The following is a 14,595-nucleotide window of genomic DNA, read 5'->3' on the forward strand; positions in this document are numbered from 1 at the left end:
TTCGTGAAATGGTCCCGGCAAAGCAGATATAGAAAGAGACCAAGACGGAGAGGAACAGGTCTTCAGGTAGACGCCGGGAAAGAAGCCGCAAAACTCCTGGAATGGTTCTCGTCTTGTATAGTCCACGGCCGTGACCATTTTGCCCTTGCCTTCCAACCTGGAACGCGGCTCACATTCACAACATTGATAAGGGTGGATCGGCACCGTCTCAGAGAGAGGCGTCGGGCAAGTCAAAGACATTTCCTTTTCCCTTGACACTTCGAAGTTGCGCTTTTGACTGAGGTCCCAAGTTCTTGGGGAAAGGATCTGGATTGGTGTGTTTGATAACTCTATCCTGAGCGCCCTGCCATCGGCGAAGTACCGAGTCCCTCGTACAAGTATGGTAGACGGAGAATTGCGCCGTGGAAGCTTATCCTTCTAAAATTTCCTGATGCAGTTAGCCTATAGAGCTATACACACGGCTCAGTCTCGCTTCGCTCGCAGATCAAAAGCTCAAGATTTTGTATCGGGTACGACAAACTCCATCATTTTCCATCACCATGTTAGCTAGGGCCCTTTGGAGAATTGACAAAGATGCTTCAATGATGGCTTAAACGATCAGCAGAGTCGTTTGCATTCAGACCCGCGTCTACGCTCCTTATCAATCATCTCTATCAAGTGGGGCCCAGCATCGGGAAGAAAGCGAGACCTAGAGTGCCTGGGTCACCTATATCACCTATACCTCCCTAGGTATGGAAACGACTATGATTTCCCATGCCGTGCATCACGTGTCGTTGCTCGACGGACCTGCGCACTCTTTTCGGGATATACAAGTATTGCCTCAATAACTCAACTTAGCCCAATAAGTCCTCGTCCCCAACCGGTACTCATAATACTGTGATTACAGTAACAGGGAACTCGACACGGCGAATAGAAAAGTTCTGAGAGTTCGATGCCGGGTTCTCACTTGCAATAGATCGAAGGACCATGGCACGGCCACCTTCAGAGCCTGACTATGCCTGGTCACGCCCTGGTGGCTTGGTCGAATTCTCGGGCGCGGAGCCTGGGAGCCTGGACATTTGGGTGTATTGCGACAAGTTCTCCTACAACCAAGGTGGATCAGTCTCCCTGAGAACATATTCAGCAGCTCCTGCATATGACATCGAGATCTTCAAGGATGGTTGTGAGCCTCGGTCCGTCTTCCATAAGAAAGGCCTGCCGGGACACCAGCACGAGACTCCGTCAGATGCCTACGCTGTCGGCTGCAATTGGCCTGAGGCACTGTCCATTCGTCTTGACGAAGAGACCTGGACACCGGGATATTACGTGGTCATCATTCGAGCAAGGGACCGCCACCAGCGAGTACGTGAGCGCGAGGGGTTTTTCATTGTCAAAGCCGAGAATCCCTCGGACGCCGACTTCGTGCTCATTCACACGACATGTACCGTCTTGGCCTATAACGACTGGGGCGGTGCCAATCATTACCGTGGGCTACCAGACGGGTATCAAAATGACACTCTGACGCCACTGTCAAGTACGCAACGACCGATTGCGAGAGGCATGATCCGAATTCCGGACAACGCACCTCGAGAAGGGACGGGCGACTTCATGCCGGGTCTAAATTGGACACCGCGATATCTCTCTCTGGAGTATTCGTGGTACGGGCGCTATAGCAGGCATTATGCTGATGCGGGCTACGCCATCTACGAGCGACCTTTTATCCTGTGGGCAGAATCTGCAGGTTATCAGATCCACCACCTCACTCAGACAGATCTCCAAGACTCAGCGGCATCCCCTCTTGATGGGTACCCTTGCGCCGTGATAGTCGGCCATGACGAGTACTGGACGTGGGAGCAACGTGACACAATCGACCAATTTGTGGACCAAGGAGGCTCCTTTGCACGCTTCGGCGGTGATTTTGCCAAGCAGGTCCGGTTGTCGTCCGATCTGAAAACGCAGTATTACTATGGTACGCCAGATCAGGACCCCGAGAGCAAGACAGATCCTCGACGGACCACAACATCTTGGGAGTGGCCAGATATTCAGCGCCCGGCCGCACAAACCGTCGGCCTCTGTGGACTGACGGGAGTATACGCGCGGTACGGTGTCGCCACTCCACGCTCTTCAGGGGGTTTCCTTGTCTATAGGCCTGACCACTGGGCGCTTCGAGGCACGCAACTCTTCTATGGCGACACCTTTGGAGGTAATCCCGTGAATATTGCCGCATTTGAGGTGGACGGCTGTCAATATACCTTTCGGCAGGGTCTGCCATACCCTACATTTGAGGACGGTGTCCCTTCCACACTGGAAATCATTGCCATGTGCCCTGCGGTCCTGGGCGAACAAGACCGCTGGAACGGCTCGGAGCCTATTGGTGGTCCTGTAAGGGACAAAATCGAGCTCATGCAAAGTCTCTTCAAGCCTGAAAAGGACGGGTCGACCAACATGCCCAAGTACCTCAAAGGGCTCAAATACGGCTCAGGCATGATTGCGTCTTTCACGCGCCAGAAGGGGGAGGTCTTTTGTGCCGGCACAGCGGAATGGGTCGTAGGTTTGAAAAAGCGCGACCCATACACGGAAATCATCACTAAAAATGTGTTGAACAAGTTTATCGGGAAGCCTGTACGTAGATTAGGGTGTCGCCTATGGCATCACACATATCAGCTCAATATCCTAGCAAAGTCACTACACGTAGGGGTAAGGTAGTCTATATCCTATGCCGTTCATGGAGGAAAATCAAGTCGTCGTAGGTCCACAGGGCGAGGAGTAGCGAGTCAGGCCCGAGCCATAAAGTTGTGTTTTGAGACATAGTTCTCCGCGCCCCGGATTTTGTCAATTCTCCTCTCTTACAACCATTGGCTTCAGTACGAGCCCATATTTTGTCCATCATGACATTCTGCCTGCCTCTGGTCGTCTCGGGATTGGGCGGTCTGGTCCTCGCCAGCTGTGAAATAACAGCGGAGGAAGCAGGAAAGACAGCTGCTGCCTAGGCGGGTGGAGGGGCGTGGTAGTTGTGAGGCTATTTCGCAGCCAGCAGGCCGAGACACACAGCGGGCGTAGGTATGTACTTGAAAGGGAAGAATCGAAGGAGGGAAGGGAAGAAGGGTGCCAAAGGGAACCGGAAGCAGATAGTGGATTTCACGGGCCCGAAAATGGAGTGCCACCAAGTTTCGCCAATAATAGATGCTGTATTGGGAAGAGGCGCGTAGAGGGGACTGCAGTAGAAATCAGAACGTAGAGGCGTGGGTGAGAAGAATGGTATGAAGAGAACGAGTCGTGAGCGCGCGTTGAAATAATTGCTTGAGCTGCCCAAGGGTTTTTGAGCCGCGCCGCAGCCTCGCTCCCCAAGCCTTGCTCCTAAACGAGGCTGAACTACGGCGCAATTACTAGTAATATGTGGGATTGACCTCGATGCCGAGCCTAACCTGAGATTCAAGCTCGCCGTATCTGCCATTTGATGTCTTTAATGCTCACTTCCTCACCGGCTTTCTCATCGTAGTCAAACCACTCTCCTTCCGACAAGTCAATACCCGTGAACTTCGTCCCAGACTCGATCCCCCTTGCCTCCCACTCCCCCTAAGCCGATCAATGTCAGAGGAAAGAAGATCTTACTGTGGGCGATCAACATACATCTGGCTTGAAATCCGTGAACTCAAGTCCTCGGCAATCGATGTCTATGATATTCTTTGGTTTTGCGGGAGAATTTTGCTCATATTTTGCTGGAGCTGCTTTGATCGAGGCGCTTGATTCTCTCTGTGCGGAAATGTACCCGTTAGCAATAAGAAAATCTAGCCGGATCCCACAATCAGCCAACTCGTCTCGTTCACACACCTTGCAGTTCTTGCATTTCCAGACAAAGTTCGCTTCTCCTCGGCTCCCGGATTGTTCGTTCATCTCCTGTATTTTGCGAGGTCAGATCGTACCTGGGCCGAGTGCACCCAAGACCACCCCAGCCAGAGCACAAGTCCATATCGAAGTCGTGTGAAGGCAGATCCAGGAGCGCTACACATGACAGAGCATCACAGTGACACGCTGTCCTGGGCGACCTTTGGAGAGAACTTACATGGCGGCTGACGCCCACCCAGTTTGCATGAATCTCGCGACATGATGTGCACTGGACTTTGAAAGTGTAATAGTACGGTGATTCAGCTGTATCAGAAGGTACGAGGTCGGTCACGCTGCATAAAGCCATTAGTGTCAAATGGAGATTCGCATACTGAGCGTCCTACCCTTCCAACTCCGCTGTCAGCGCTAATGCCAGCATTTGGACAATTCGACCAGGAACCTTTAGTGAAAGTTGAGCTCAGGGCGGTCTCAGATGGGCAATGAGGAAGTAACACGAATGTCGAATGATCGGACGCCCAAACTAGAAGATGTCGCTGGCGAAGGACTTGAGATATAATGCGAGGGCGAAAGAGAAAGCAAATCGACATTTGGACTCGGATGGCAAATAAGGTTAAGCGAAATACTTCTATTGGCTGCCTTGCCAACTGGAACTTGGTACTCAAGTAAGTTGGTTAGAAAATACCAGCCTCGCTTTATCAAAAAGAATCAACCATCTCTTCCTGGCTCTCTAGGCAAGCCAGATCCCTTCCGCCTCCTTCCCCTCCTCTTCGGCTTTCGCGATGGCCTCCCCGAACATGATCCCAGGGACATAAACAGCCCCTCCCACGATGTAGTAGACGCCCTCCTGCCTTTCGACATTGCGTAAGAGAAAGGGCAACGCACCACCCCACAGAATCCACACCATATCACCCGGTTCGATATGTTCGCATGCGGAGCCAATGTAGCCTCGGGCGGTCCGAAAGAGTCTCCTCCTATTGATATAGAGGCCATTGGGAAATGGGAGCTTCTTAAACGCCTCGTAGCTGCGCAGCCGTTCGCTCCAGTTGAAGGAATGAGCAGAACTTGGATCGTGGAGAGGCCTCCCAGCGGACCACCACCGTTTGAAATCTTGTATCACCTCCTGGTGGGAATGTCCCGAGATTTTGACGTTGCCGAATGTCAGTGCCTGGCAGAAGGCTTCGATGCGGGCTTCGGGTTCGAGATACGGATCGTCCTGCACCTCTGTTGTCGCGCAGTCCCACCAGGAGCCCCAGTCAATTTCCTGGTTGGCACTCATTTCCTGCGCCGGCATGGATGAGTGGCCGACCGAAGTTACATCCCGGATCTCATCAAAGAGGATTCCCCTCAAGCCAATCTTGTCGAATTGTCCACTGTAGATGAGTCCGGGTTCTTCCGGAGGTCTGCCGTAATGAGCTGGACGACCTGCGCAAGCATTGAACGGGACCTTGCCGCTACGGTTTTCGCTGTTAACTGCATATGCGTCACAACCTCGCTGTGGGAGAATGTTGTGCAGATCAGTTGCGCACCCGAGCTGGTCAGGATGGACTTGCCAGTCGTGCATCCAGGATGGGAACGCAGAATTCTCGCGGGATACCTCATGCTTACAAGCGCAAGAGAGCACGTCCAAATTCATTTCGCTGTTGATACAGTATGTCACGGTCCGTCCATAAACCTCCTGTGTACTCCGCTCGTAAGAGATTGGCAGTGGACGGATCTGGCCCTTTTCAGCCCGAAATTCCTGATCAGCCATGTGCCAAAAGGCGTAGACTTTCTCGCGAGCATCCGTGCTCCGACTGACACGGAGGCCCTGAAGGAGGGTGGATAATGGCGCCGACGGGAGGAGAGTCTCATGTTTGTACCGACTTTCCTGCCACTCTCTGGTTTTCTTGATCATCTGGAGTCCGCCTCGATGAAATGTAGCCAAGGCGGAGTCCTCTGCCGTGCTCCACGGAAGGGTCCAGTATGACAAACCGGAGATGGCTTCCTCGAACATCTCCCACGGCAGAACCACCGGGCCTAGGTAGACGAGGAGATTTTTGGCGTGTACCGCCTCCTGAATAACCCATGATCTACTGAACCAAGGGTCTTCCAGAATGTCCTTGGCTATTTGTTTGGTGAAAAGGTGGTGGTCCTCGCTCGGAGGTGGATACAAATGCGGCTCTCCTGTCATCAATCTGGCCATGAACTGCGCGAAGGAGGGAGCGTCCTCGATTCGACCGGTCCTTCGAGGGCTATGAAGCCATGTGAACATTTGTGTAAACATCTGTGTTTTCTCTGCTCTGATTGCTTTCCCCAACCACACCAGAACGTTTTCCGCCAGGGAAAATATCATGTGCATCTGCTGAACTTGACTTGTTCTCTCTTTCAAATCAGCCTGATTAATACAGATCTGATCAGCCCAGACGGTGCAGAAGTCTTCATAGCCACGGATTAGCATAAGGGCACCGAATAGATTGGATGTAATCTTGATGGCGGCATTTTCGATGAGGATTTCCTCCCTTTTTTCTGTGTCTCTGAGTTGCTGGCCGTTAAGGACGACTGTAGGCTCATCCGGGTCAGCCCACACATACGACAACGCTGTCCACCGAGGACCCGGGTGATTCTGATCAGAAGCTAGCGCCAGCCAGTCAGGGCGCACCGTCGCGATGGTGGCTCTAAGAGGGTCCTTGGGGTCTCGAGATGGCACAAGTTTCAAAAGTCGGAACTCTTGGTGTTCTTCTTCCAGTGCCTGATAAATGTAGGGCTCTGGAGCTGAGCCTGGTGTTGTACTCCATCCCTTGGTCATTAGAGCCAACGGGTCCATGAGGATGTCGACCTTCGTGTGTAGATGATCTGGTTTCTTTTCTTGTCTTGTTAGCACCTACTAGGTATCTCTGTTCAGCTGGCTTGGCAAACTGCAGTCTGGGCCCATCAATACGAAGCTAACTCCCCCATTCGAACGTGACCCGAACTATGCAGCATGCGCAAGACCACATTCGACTCGGAAAGACCGAGCAGGAGTGGTGCATGGTCACAATTGACAAAGTCCTGACAGCCTCATCAATATCAAACTGTACCTGCTCGAGAAGGATCTTGTCTAACAGCGGTCTGATCACCATGACACCTGATACACTCATTCCGAATATGGAAGCCCCGGAATCTTTCAGCAGTGAAGACAACAAGGATAACAAGTTACTATTCAGGAAGCTCCTCATGAGGCTCTGGCTCACATTTAATTGACGTGTAGATCCACAGTGGGAAACTGGGGGGACAGTTGGGCGGCATCACTTTCAATTTCATCATGTATTGTCTTGGCGGGTCAAGACGAGGTAATTTTTACCGTCGTTTGTCTACTAGGTATATATACCTACTAGGTACCTTAGGTACCTAGCTTATATTATTTCGGCCGGTGTAAAAATCAACCACCAGCTCCAACCATACGAACCCTTCGAGAGTGCAACTCACCCGATTGATAGTCGCACAGCCTGCAATGCTCGGATCATGAAGGCCGTGAAGTTCGACTTCTGACAAAAACTACTCGCTCATCCGGTTCGGAGCAATGCCGACGTCCACCGGGCTTACGTGGCTTACGTGGCTGCTCTTTTGTCTAGCTACTCGAGCTCTTCAGCCGCCCCTGTATGATGCAAGTGTCGGCGGCGGACAAGCTGGACACTACCCCACGTTACCTAGCTTCATAACGTCAAAAATACGAGCTCCACGCGTCAACTTCGCTACATGGACCCCAGAGTGCGACGATGGGCTCTACTATTTCATCACTCCTCGTGGCTGGAAAGTCAAGGATCCTGGTCCGATGATACTGGATGCTGCAGGTACTCTGATATGGACGCAACATTTTGCGAATAATTACGGTGGTCAGGCATACGATTTGAAGGTGCAGGCCTATCGGGATGAAGCAGTATTAACCTTCTGGCTCGGTGACGATACTGTCAGAGGTCATGGTCAGGGACATTATTACATTTTGAACTCTTCCTACGATGTTGTGCACAAGGTAGCAGCAGCGAATGGTCTGTTCGCGGATCTTCATGACTTTGTAATCACGCCCGAGGGAACAGGTCTGATCACGAGTTACTCCAAAACTGCAGCCGATGTCCGACCATTTGGTCGCAAGTTCAGCGACTTGTGGAACCAAGCAGCATGGGACGGGGTCGTACAAGAAATTGACTTGCAGACTGGCACTGTTTTGTTCGAGTGGCGCGCGTCCGACCATGTGGATATGAAGTCGACATACCACAAATTATCGCACGGCATGAGTGCGGCAGGTACACGCGCTGAGCCTTTCGACTGGTATCACATTAATTCTGTGCAGAAGGACGAGCATGGCAATTTTCTGGTCTCCGCTCGCAATGTTCATGCAATTTCCTACATTAATGGCAAGACGGGCAAGGTGATGTGGACTTTGGGAGGCAAGACCAACGACTTTCAAGATCATTCTGAAGGACGAGCTCTGCAATTTGCGTGGCAGCACGATGCTCGATTCGTCTCGGTAGGTGCATTTGGTCAATCTTACACGCCGCCACGCTCGACTGCTGGCAGGAGCACGCGCCTGATGACCATTTTCGACAATGCGGCGATGGACTATGACCACACCTTTGGCATGCCGTACTCACGAGTCTTGCTTCTGGAAGTTGGCTGGCCTGATGACAAAGCTCAAGATGATGCTCACGTTCCAAACCATTTTGGCACTTTCGCTCATCAGGAAGTTACATCTCAGCTGGCCCTGAGTGAGATAGACTCAAAGAAAGTCCAGACAATCAATGGCACCAACCCGGCGTATACTGTACGTCTTCTACGCGAGTACGTGCATCCGCTACGCATTCGATCCGGAACACAAGGCTCTGCACAGTTATTTCAGGCCCACTCGCAAGAAGATGCGACTATCCTAGCAGGCTACGGCATCAATGCTGTAATGACTCAGTACAGCAGCAACGGATCTGTGCGTTGTGATGCCCACTTCGGCTCAGTGAGTTCTTGGAACAACGGAGACGTGCAGAGCTACAGGGCTTTCAAGTTCCCGTGGGTCGGACGGCCGAGACATGCACCGGCCGCTGTTTGGCGAGCTGGAAAGTTGCACGTGAGTTGGAATGGCGCCACAGAGGTCAAGACGTGGGTGTTGCAGGCCTCAGAGAATGGTGTTGACGGCTGGAAGACTATCAAGCAGGAGCCAAAGAAAGGCTTCGAGACTGTGACCGAGCTCAAGGACCTAGGAGCTGATGCAGCAAGTCGATTTTTCCGATTTGTCGCTCGGGATAGCCGTGATCAAACTTGCGACTACGGCGTCTCTGTCGTGATGGAGAGAGGATACCTCAGCTTATTTGCGGGGTTGCATCTACACACTATCTCGGACAATGCTGGAGTTCGCTATGAGTACATTCTTCTCCTAGTTTTATCCATAGCACTTGCCTTCAGGTATCGACGCTGCTTCCGTTGTCGGACTTCTCGTCAAGCTGCAGTAGTCAGTGGGTGTGAGCGACGCGAATGATAAACGCATGAGTTGGGGAGTAACATATGATTTCCAAGTACCCTCGGTCCAGTAATCAGCCAGGAACCTCGTACTCACGGAAAATCTCATCTCCTGCCCTCAACGCTCACAAAAAATCAGACGCCAATCATAGAATTCATAACCATCTCCACCAGGATGAATCGGCATGGGTGTCCACACCACAGCGCTATGGCTTGCACGAGTCAGGGAGAGCCGGGGGTGAGAATAGGGCGGCATCATCCTCGTCCCGATCGGCGGTGAGCTGAGTCTCGATGTACCTCGTCTTGGCGGCGACATTCCTCGCCCTTCATCTCACCTCAATCTCAGACTTCTCTGACCATACTAGTAGTAACCAAGAGCAACAACGAGACAAAGTATCGGCAGTCCCCTTTCGCTCAGTTTGGGCCACGCGACAACCTTCAGACGCTCACACGCGCAGCAGATTCCTGGCTACTCGCGGCTACTAGAAAATGGCCCCGAAGAAGAAAAAGAAGCCCACTACAAACCCCGCTCGAGGCTTTGCGACAACTTCTGTACCTTCTAAATCCAAAGCCGTCGATGAGCCCGATGAGGCTTTGGTCAGCGTCAATGATACTACCCAAGGCCCAGGCACTGACGCTAAACTCACAGCACCTGTCAATGATGAGCACACGGCCTCGAAAAATGGCGAACAAGCTAGACAAGATCTGAAGATCCAAGATATGACTCCCGAGGAATTGGAAGCTCATCTGGAAGACTCAGAGCTGGAAGGGATACTCGCCAGGTATGCTACACGATGCATTGCTGATGCTCGACGTCAAGTCGTAAGGCTCGAAACCGAGCGGCGTCAATTGCGTCCGCAGGCGCAGAAATTATCAACATACAGCTGGCTGCCGGAAGAGACAGTCGACGATCTGTTTGATGTCGATGCCCATGATACGAGCCATGTATCATCGGCATCTAGGGGTGTTGAGACTTCTGTTGATGAGGAGAAGCTCTTGCTCGACCTGTGGAGTTTGGAGAGAGTCCTGGTGTCATTGAAATTCCCGAGAGTCTCTCAAGCAGTTGCCCATATTGCTGAGACGGCTCTTTTGGGACAGCTGAGAAGGACTCCTGAATCTCTGCCCGGTCTGCCCGAGGCTTTCCAATGGTATGCCTCTAAAACGCCAGAGGGCGAACTCGTGAACTATGAACAGACCCAGGGTACACTGACTGGACTGAGTGGTGATAACACCCCTTTCCAGATAACATCTGGTGAGTGAGAGAGGGCTCGACGCTCGAGATTGTGCGGCTATCCTTTCTGCCCTAGAAAGTCAACAAAGGCAGATCAAGAACGGCTCCTCAAGATTCCTGCCTGCTGCAAAGTATGTGTGACGTCGCGAGATCTTACGCTGTATCCTTGTCTCAGACCGATGTTCTTGCTTTCAATGGAACAGCGAGCTATGCATTTCGCAATCTTGACCTGCATGTACCGAAAGGACTGACAAGGACATAGAACCGCCAACCGCCAGCCAAAGTAGACAAAGCCCAGCGTCTACGCCTGCAAGAGTCTCAGAGGCGGAGGAAGACTCATCATTGAGCCTAGAATCTCCGGAGTCTGAGGAAGATAACGACCCCGCAAAACTCACCGACAAGTCTGTTCAAATCCAACGACTGCTCTGGGAGGCACAGAACGAAGAAACTAACGGTATCATGAAGGCGGAGACAAGAAAGGAAAGGCGGATCACTAAATTGCATCGCAAATTGCAACTGCTACAACGTGATCCGCTGTTTGATAAGCATGAGGCAGAAGCTGCGTGGGAAACCATCTTGACCCAATTGCTGGCAACCCGTCAACAGCTCATGCGAGCTGATGCTGCAAAGCGGCGAGAGGGAAAGCGAGCCGCTGCTCACCAGAACCTTGACGATGATACAAAGCGGCAGGGGCCCATCTCAGAAGACAATGGACCAGGCGCTGTGGAGGACGAAGATGCTATCCTGGGCGGTATGTTTGGAGACTCCGAAGACACCATTGCCTCCGAACAAAATCTACCAGCATCAGAGAGCTCGGTCCGACTGTTAGACTTTGGGAAATGGTCGGGTCTTTCACCAAAAAGACTCCTCGAGGAAGTCTGCACGGGACGTGATACGAGATGTCGAATACAGGTCCGAACTTTGCAGCAAACCCCGTACTCTGCAAGGCACAAACTACAAATTGTTTGGACAGCCGATAACATGACCGAAGCTCACACGACGACGGCATTACCACCTGAAGTCTCTGCTCAGGTAAATGAGCGATTTTGGGAATTGGAGATGAGAAGCGTTGCAGCAGCGGGTGCTGCCCAGTCGGAGGCTTATATCTGTACCCTCGCCCTGTTTCTGTTGTCGACACTGGGTGCAAGCGAGCAGAAAGCAATAGGCCGTCTGCCAACGGTCTGGAGAGATGTGGTAAAAGAGTTGAGCGACGCCAAAGAAATTCTCGTCAATACGGAACGAAAGGCGACCCTACGGAGGCTGCGGGCGCTCATCTTGGAGACAAAGGACCGACTGAAACAGCAACAAGCCATACTATGCAGCAAGGAGCCATCTGAGACTCACACCGACGTTGGTGATCGCCACCGTATTACGGTACCTGTCTCTGCGATTTGGAGTCCAGAACAAGTCACCAAGGAATGGGATATCCGTACCTCTCGCCCATCCTTTCGCGAAATGCTCCAAATCCGCGAACAGCTCCCTGTTCATCATTACAAAGATCGAATACTCTCTTGCATTGCCGAAAATGCAGTGAGTATTATCTGCGCAGAGACCGGAGCCGGCAAATCATCTGGAATTCCGGTACTGCTTTTGGAACAGGCATTCTGCGCCTCCCGAGACTTTCGCATCCTCGTGACACAGCCAAGGAGGATATCGGCAATCACTCTCGCCAGACGCGTTTCTCAGGAGCTTGGGGAGAGCCGCAATGACATCGGCACCAATCGATCACTTGTCGGCTATGCAATCCGGTTAGAGAGCAAGACCAGCAGTACCACTCGCATCACTTATGCAACCACTGGCGTGCTGTTGAGGATGTTGGAGGAATCCCCAAACCTCGCCGAGCTGGACTGCCTCGTTCTAGACGAAGTTCATGAGCGCACGATGGATTTGGACCTGCTATTCATCGCGTTGCAGAAGTTGCTGAAGCGTCGGAGTACACTGAAGATCGTCCTCATGTCGGCCACGGTGGATGCGAAAAAGTTCTCGGACTACTTTGACGGCGCTCCCGTGTTAGATCTACCTGGGAGGACATTTCCAGTCGAAGTGGGATTTCTGGAAGATGCACTCGAGGTTACCAATGACCTTACTGGCGTCAAAGAGAAAGACCCGGCAATCCAGGACGAGGATCAAGACTTGAACGATTCCTACGTGACCGAGAAGGGGCGACCTATCATTTCTGAACCAGAGAAATACAGTAGCCAGACCCAACAGACGCTTTCCAACATGGACGAATATCACATCGACTATGGTCTCATCGCAAAACTCGCTGCCTCGATTGCCAGTAAGCCACGGTACGCGAAGTACAGCAGCGCAATCCTGATCTTCATGCCGGGTATAGGCGAAATGCGGCGTTTGCACAATCTATTTCTTTCAATGGACACCTTCAGCAGAGACTGGATCGTGCATCTTTTGCATTCGACCTTTTCGACCGAAGAGCTCGAACGAGCGTTTGAACGCCCGCCAAAGGGGCAAAGAAAGATCGTGATCGCGACCAACATTGCCGAGACTGGAATCACCATTCCAGACGTGACGGCCGTGATCGACTCGTGCAAGGAGAAAATCATGCGCTTCGACGAACGCCGCCAGCTCTCGCGCCTGACGGAAGGATTCATTTCCCGCTCTTCGGCGCGTCAGCGAAGAGGTCGGGCTGCGCGTGTACAGGAGGGTCTCTGCTTCCACCTCGTCACCAAGCATCGTTTCGAAAATCTGATGCTGGAGCAACAGGTCCCCGAAATGCTGCGGCTGAGTCTGCAAGATCCGATTCTGCGAATCAAAGTGTGGAACCTAGGGTCGATTGAGGAGACTCTGAACGCAGCAATCGAGCCGCCCTCGAGGAAGAATGTGCTCAGAGCGATTGACAAGTTGAAGGACGCGGGGGCATTAGCGAAGAACGAGGCGCTTACGCCGCTGGGCCAGCGAATCGCGAGATTGCCCCTGGAGGTGTTGTTGGCGAAGCTGGCGATCTTTGGCGTCATTTTCAGATGCCTGGTGAGTTTGCACATCAGAGAATGAAGGACTTCTGATTGAGCACAGTTACTAACTTTGTCTGCAAAAGGATCCCATACTTGCCATCATATCCCTCCTGACCTCCAAGTCACCGTTTCTCCCGATTCCAGCATCCGGTTCGCAAACCGACGCAAGACATATGTTCAGTCGAGGTGACTCGGACCTGCTTTCCTCCCTGAACGCGTACGAAAGTTGGAAGAAAGCCAAAGCGGCTCGGACGGGCCAGGAGTTCTGCCGCAAGAACCACATCAGCGACCCGGCGATGGGGCAAGTCGAAGCGCAAAAGATCCAGTTGCTTGTGTACCTCGTTGACGCAGGGTTAGTGAGGCTGGATCCGGAGGAACGAGCAGCCTTGAATCGCGCTCGAACGTACTCCGGACGTGGCGGCGGTCTTCTCCCGTCCTACACGATCCCTGTGCGCTACAACCAGCCCGTCCCCGACCGGGCGCTCAACGCGATCGTCGCCATGGCGCTGTATCCCCGTGTCCTCATGCGCGAAGGTAAAGGCTGGCGCAACGTGTACACGAACCAGGTGGTCTCGCTCACCTCGCGATCCGTCAACCACCCCTCCCACTCGCCCCTCACCACCCCCAGGGCAACACCGCGTTGGCTCTCGTTCTACGAAGCCATGCAAAACACCCGCAGCGGCTCCCTCAACGTCTTTGAGACGTCCGCCATCCCGGAGTCCGCGCTCGCGGTCCTGTTGGGCGCAGAGGCCGAGTTCAAGTTCTTTGCTGGCGTCTTGGTCTTGGATGGCGGCAAGCTGAGGCTCTCAGTCCGGCGGTGGAGGGAGTTGATGGCGGTCAAGATTTTGAGGGAGAGGCTGTTGGGCACGCTGGAAAAGTGTTATAGCAGGCCTAGCGAGGTGGGAGAGGAGGGTAGGAGGTGGTTGGATATGTGGTTGAAGATCGAGGCGGCACAAGAGGCGTAATAACTACCTAGCTAGTTGGGTTCCAGAAGCAGTTTATTCCAAGGCATCTATCTGTCCCTTGCCAGCAGCCTGCTGCTCAGCTGACTTCCACACATCTTCTTGTCATATCTGCGCAAGATATGCTATAGATTTATGACAAATT

General features: G+C 52.6%; 5 protein-coding genes across 5 annotated transcripts; 3 read left to right on the plus strand and 2 right to left on the minus strand.

Annotated features, from left to right (window-relative positions):
* Positions 1–966: 966 nt before the first annotated feature.
* Positions 967–2,685, plus strand: Z520_06185 (uncharacterized protein; the record flags this gene model as incomplete). Its single annotated transcript, XM_016776686.1, has 1 exon — positions 967–2,685. One exon carries the CDS (start codon positions 967–969, stop codon positions 2,683–2,685), a length of 1,719 nt encoding a protein of 572 aa, XP_016632228.1.
* A 726-nt stretch (positions 2,686–3,411) lies between these two features.
* Z520_06186 (uncharacterized protein) lies at positions 3,412–4,243 on the minus strand (the record flags this gene model as incomplete). The annotated part of the gene is made up of 5 exons (XM_016776687.1): positions 3,412–3,555; positions 3,610–3,732; positions 3,811–3,876; positions 4,043–4,157; positions 4,209–4,243. 5 exons carry the CDS (start codon positions 4,241–4,243, stop codon positions 3,412–3,414), a joined length of 483 nt encoding a protein of 160 aa, XP_016632229.1.
* A 309-nt stretch (positions 4,244–4,552) lies between these two features.
* On the minus strand, positions 4,553–6,628 carry Z520_06187 (uncharacterized protein; the record flags this gene model as incomplete). Its single annotated transcript, XM_016776688.1, has 1 exon — positions 4,553–6,628. One exon carries the CDS (start codon positions 6,626–6,628, stop codon positions 4,553–4,555), a length of 2,076 nt encoding a protein of 691 aa, XP_016632230.1.
* Positions 6,629–7,363: 735 nt separating this feature from the next.
* Positions 7,364–9,304, plus strand: Z520_06188 (uncharacterized protein; the record flags this gene model as incomplete). Its single annotated transcript, XM_016776689.1, has 1 exon — positions 7,364–9,304. The coding sequence occupies one exon, from the start codon at positions 7,364–7,366 to the stop codon at positions 9,302–9,304; it is 1,941 nt and encodes a 646-aa protein (XP_016632231.1).
* A 470-nt stretch (positions 9,305–9,774) lies between these two features.
* Positions 9,775–14,453, plus strand: Z520_06189 (uncharacterized protein; the record flags this gene model as incomplete). Its single annotated transcript, XM_016776690.1, has 3 exons — positions 9,775–10,537; positions 10,779–13,504; positions 13,572–14,453. 3 exons carry the CDS (start codon positions 9,775–9,777, stop codon positions 14,451–14,453), a joined length of 4,371 nt encoding a protein of 1,456 aa, XP_016632232.1.
* Positions 14,454–14,595: the final 142 nt, after the last annotated feature.

The sequence above is a fragment of the Fonsecaea multimorphosa genome (assembly GCF_000836435.1).
Source record: "Fonsecaea multimorphosa CBS 102226 unplaced genomic scaffold supercont1.11, whole genome shotgun sequence".
In the NCBI taxonomy this organism is placed as follows: domain Eukaryota; kingdom Fungi; phylum Ascomycota; class Eurotiomycetes; order Chaetothyriales; family Herpotrichiellaceae; genus Fonsecaea; species Fonsecaea multimorphosa.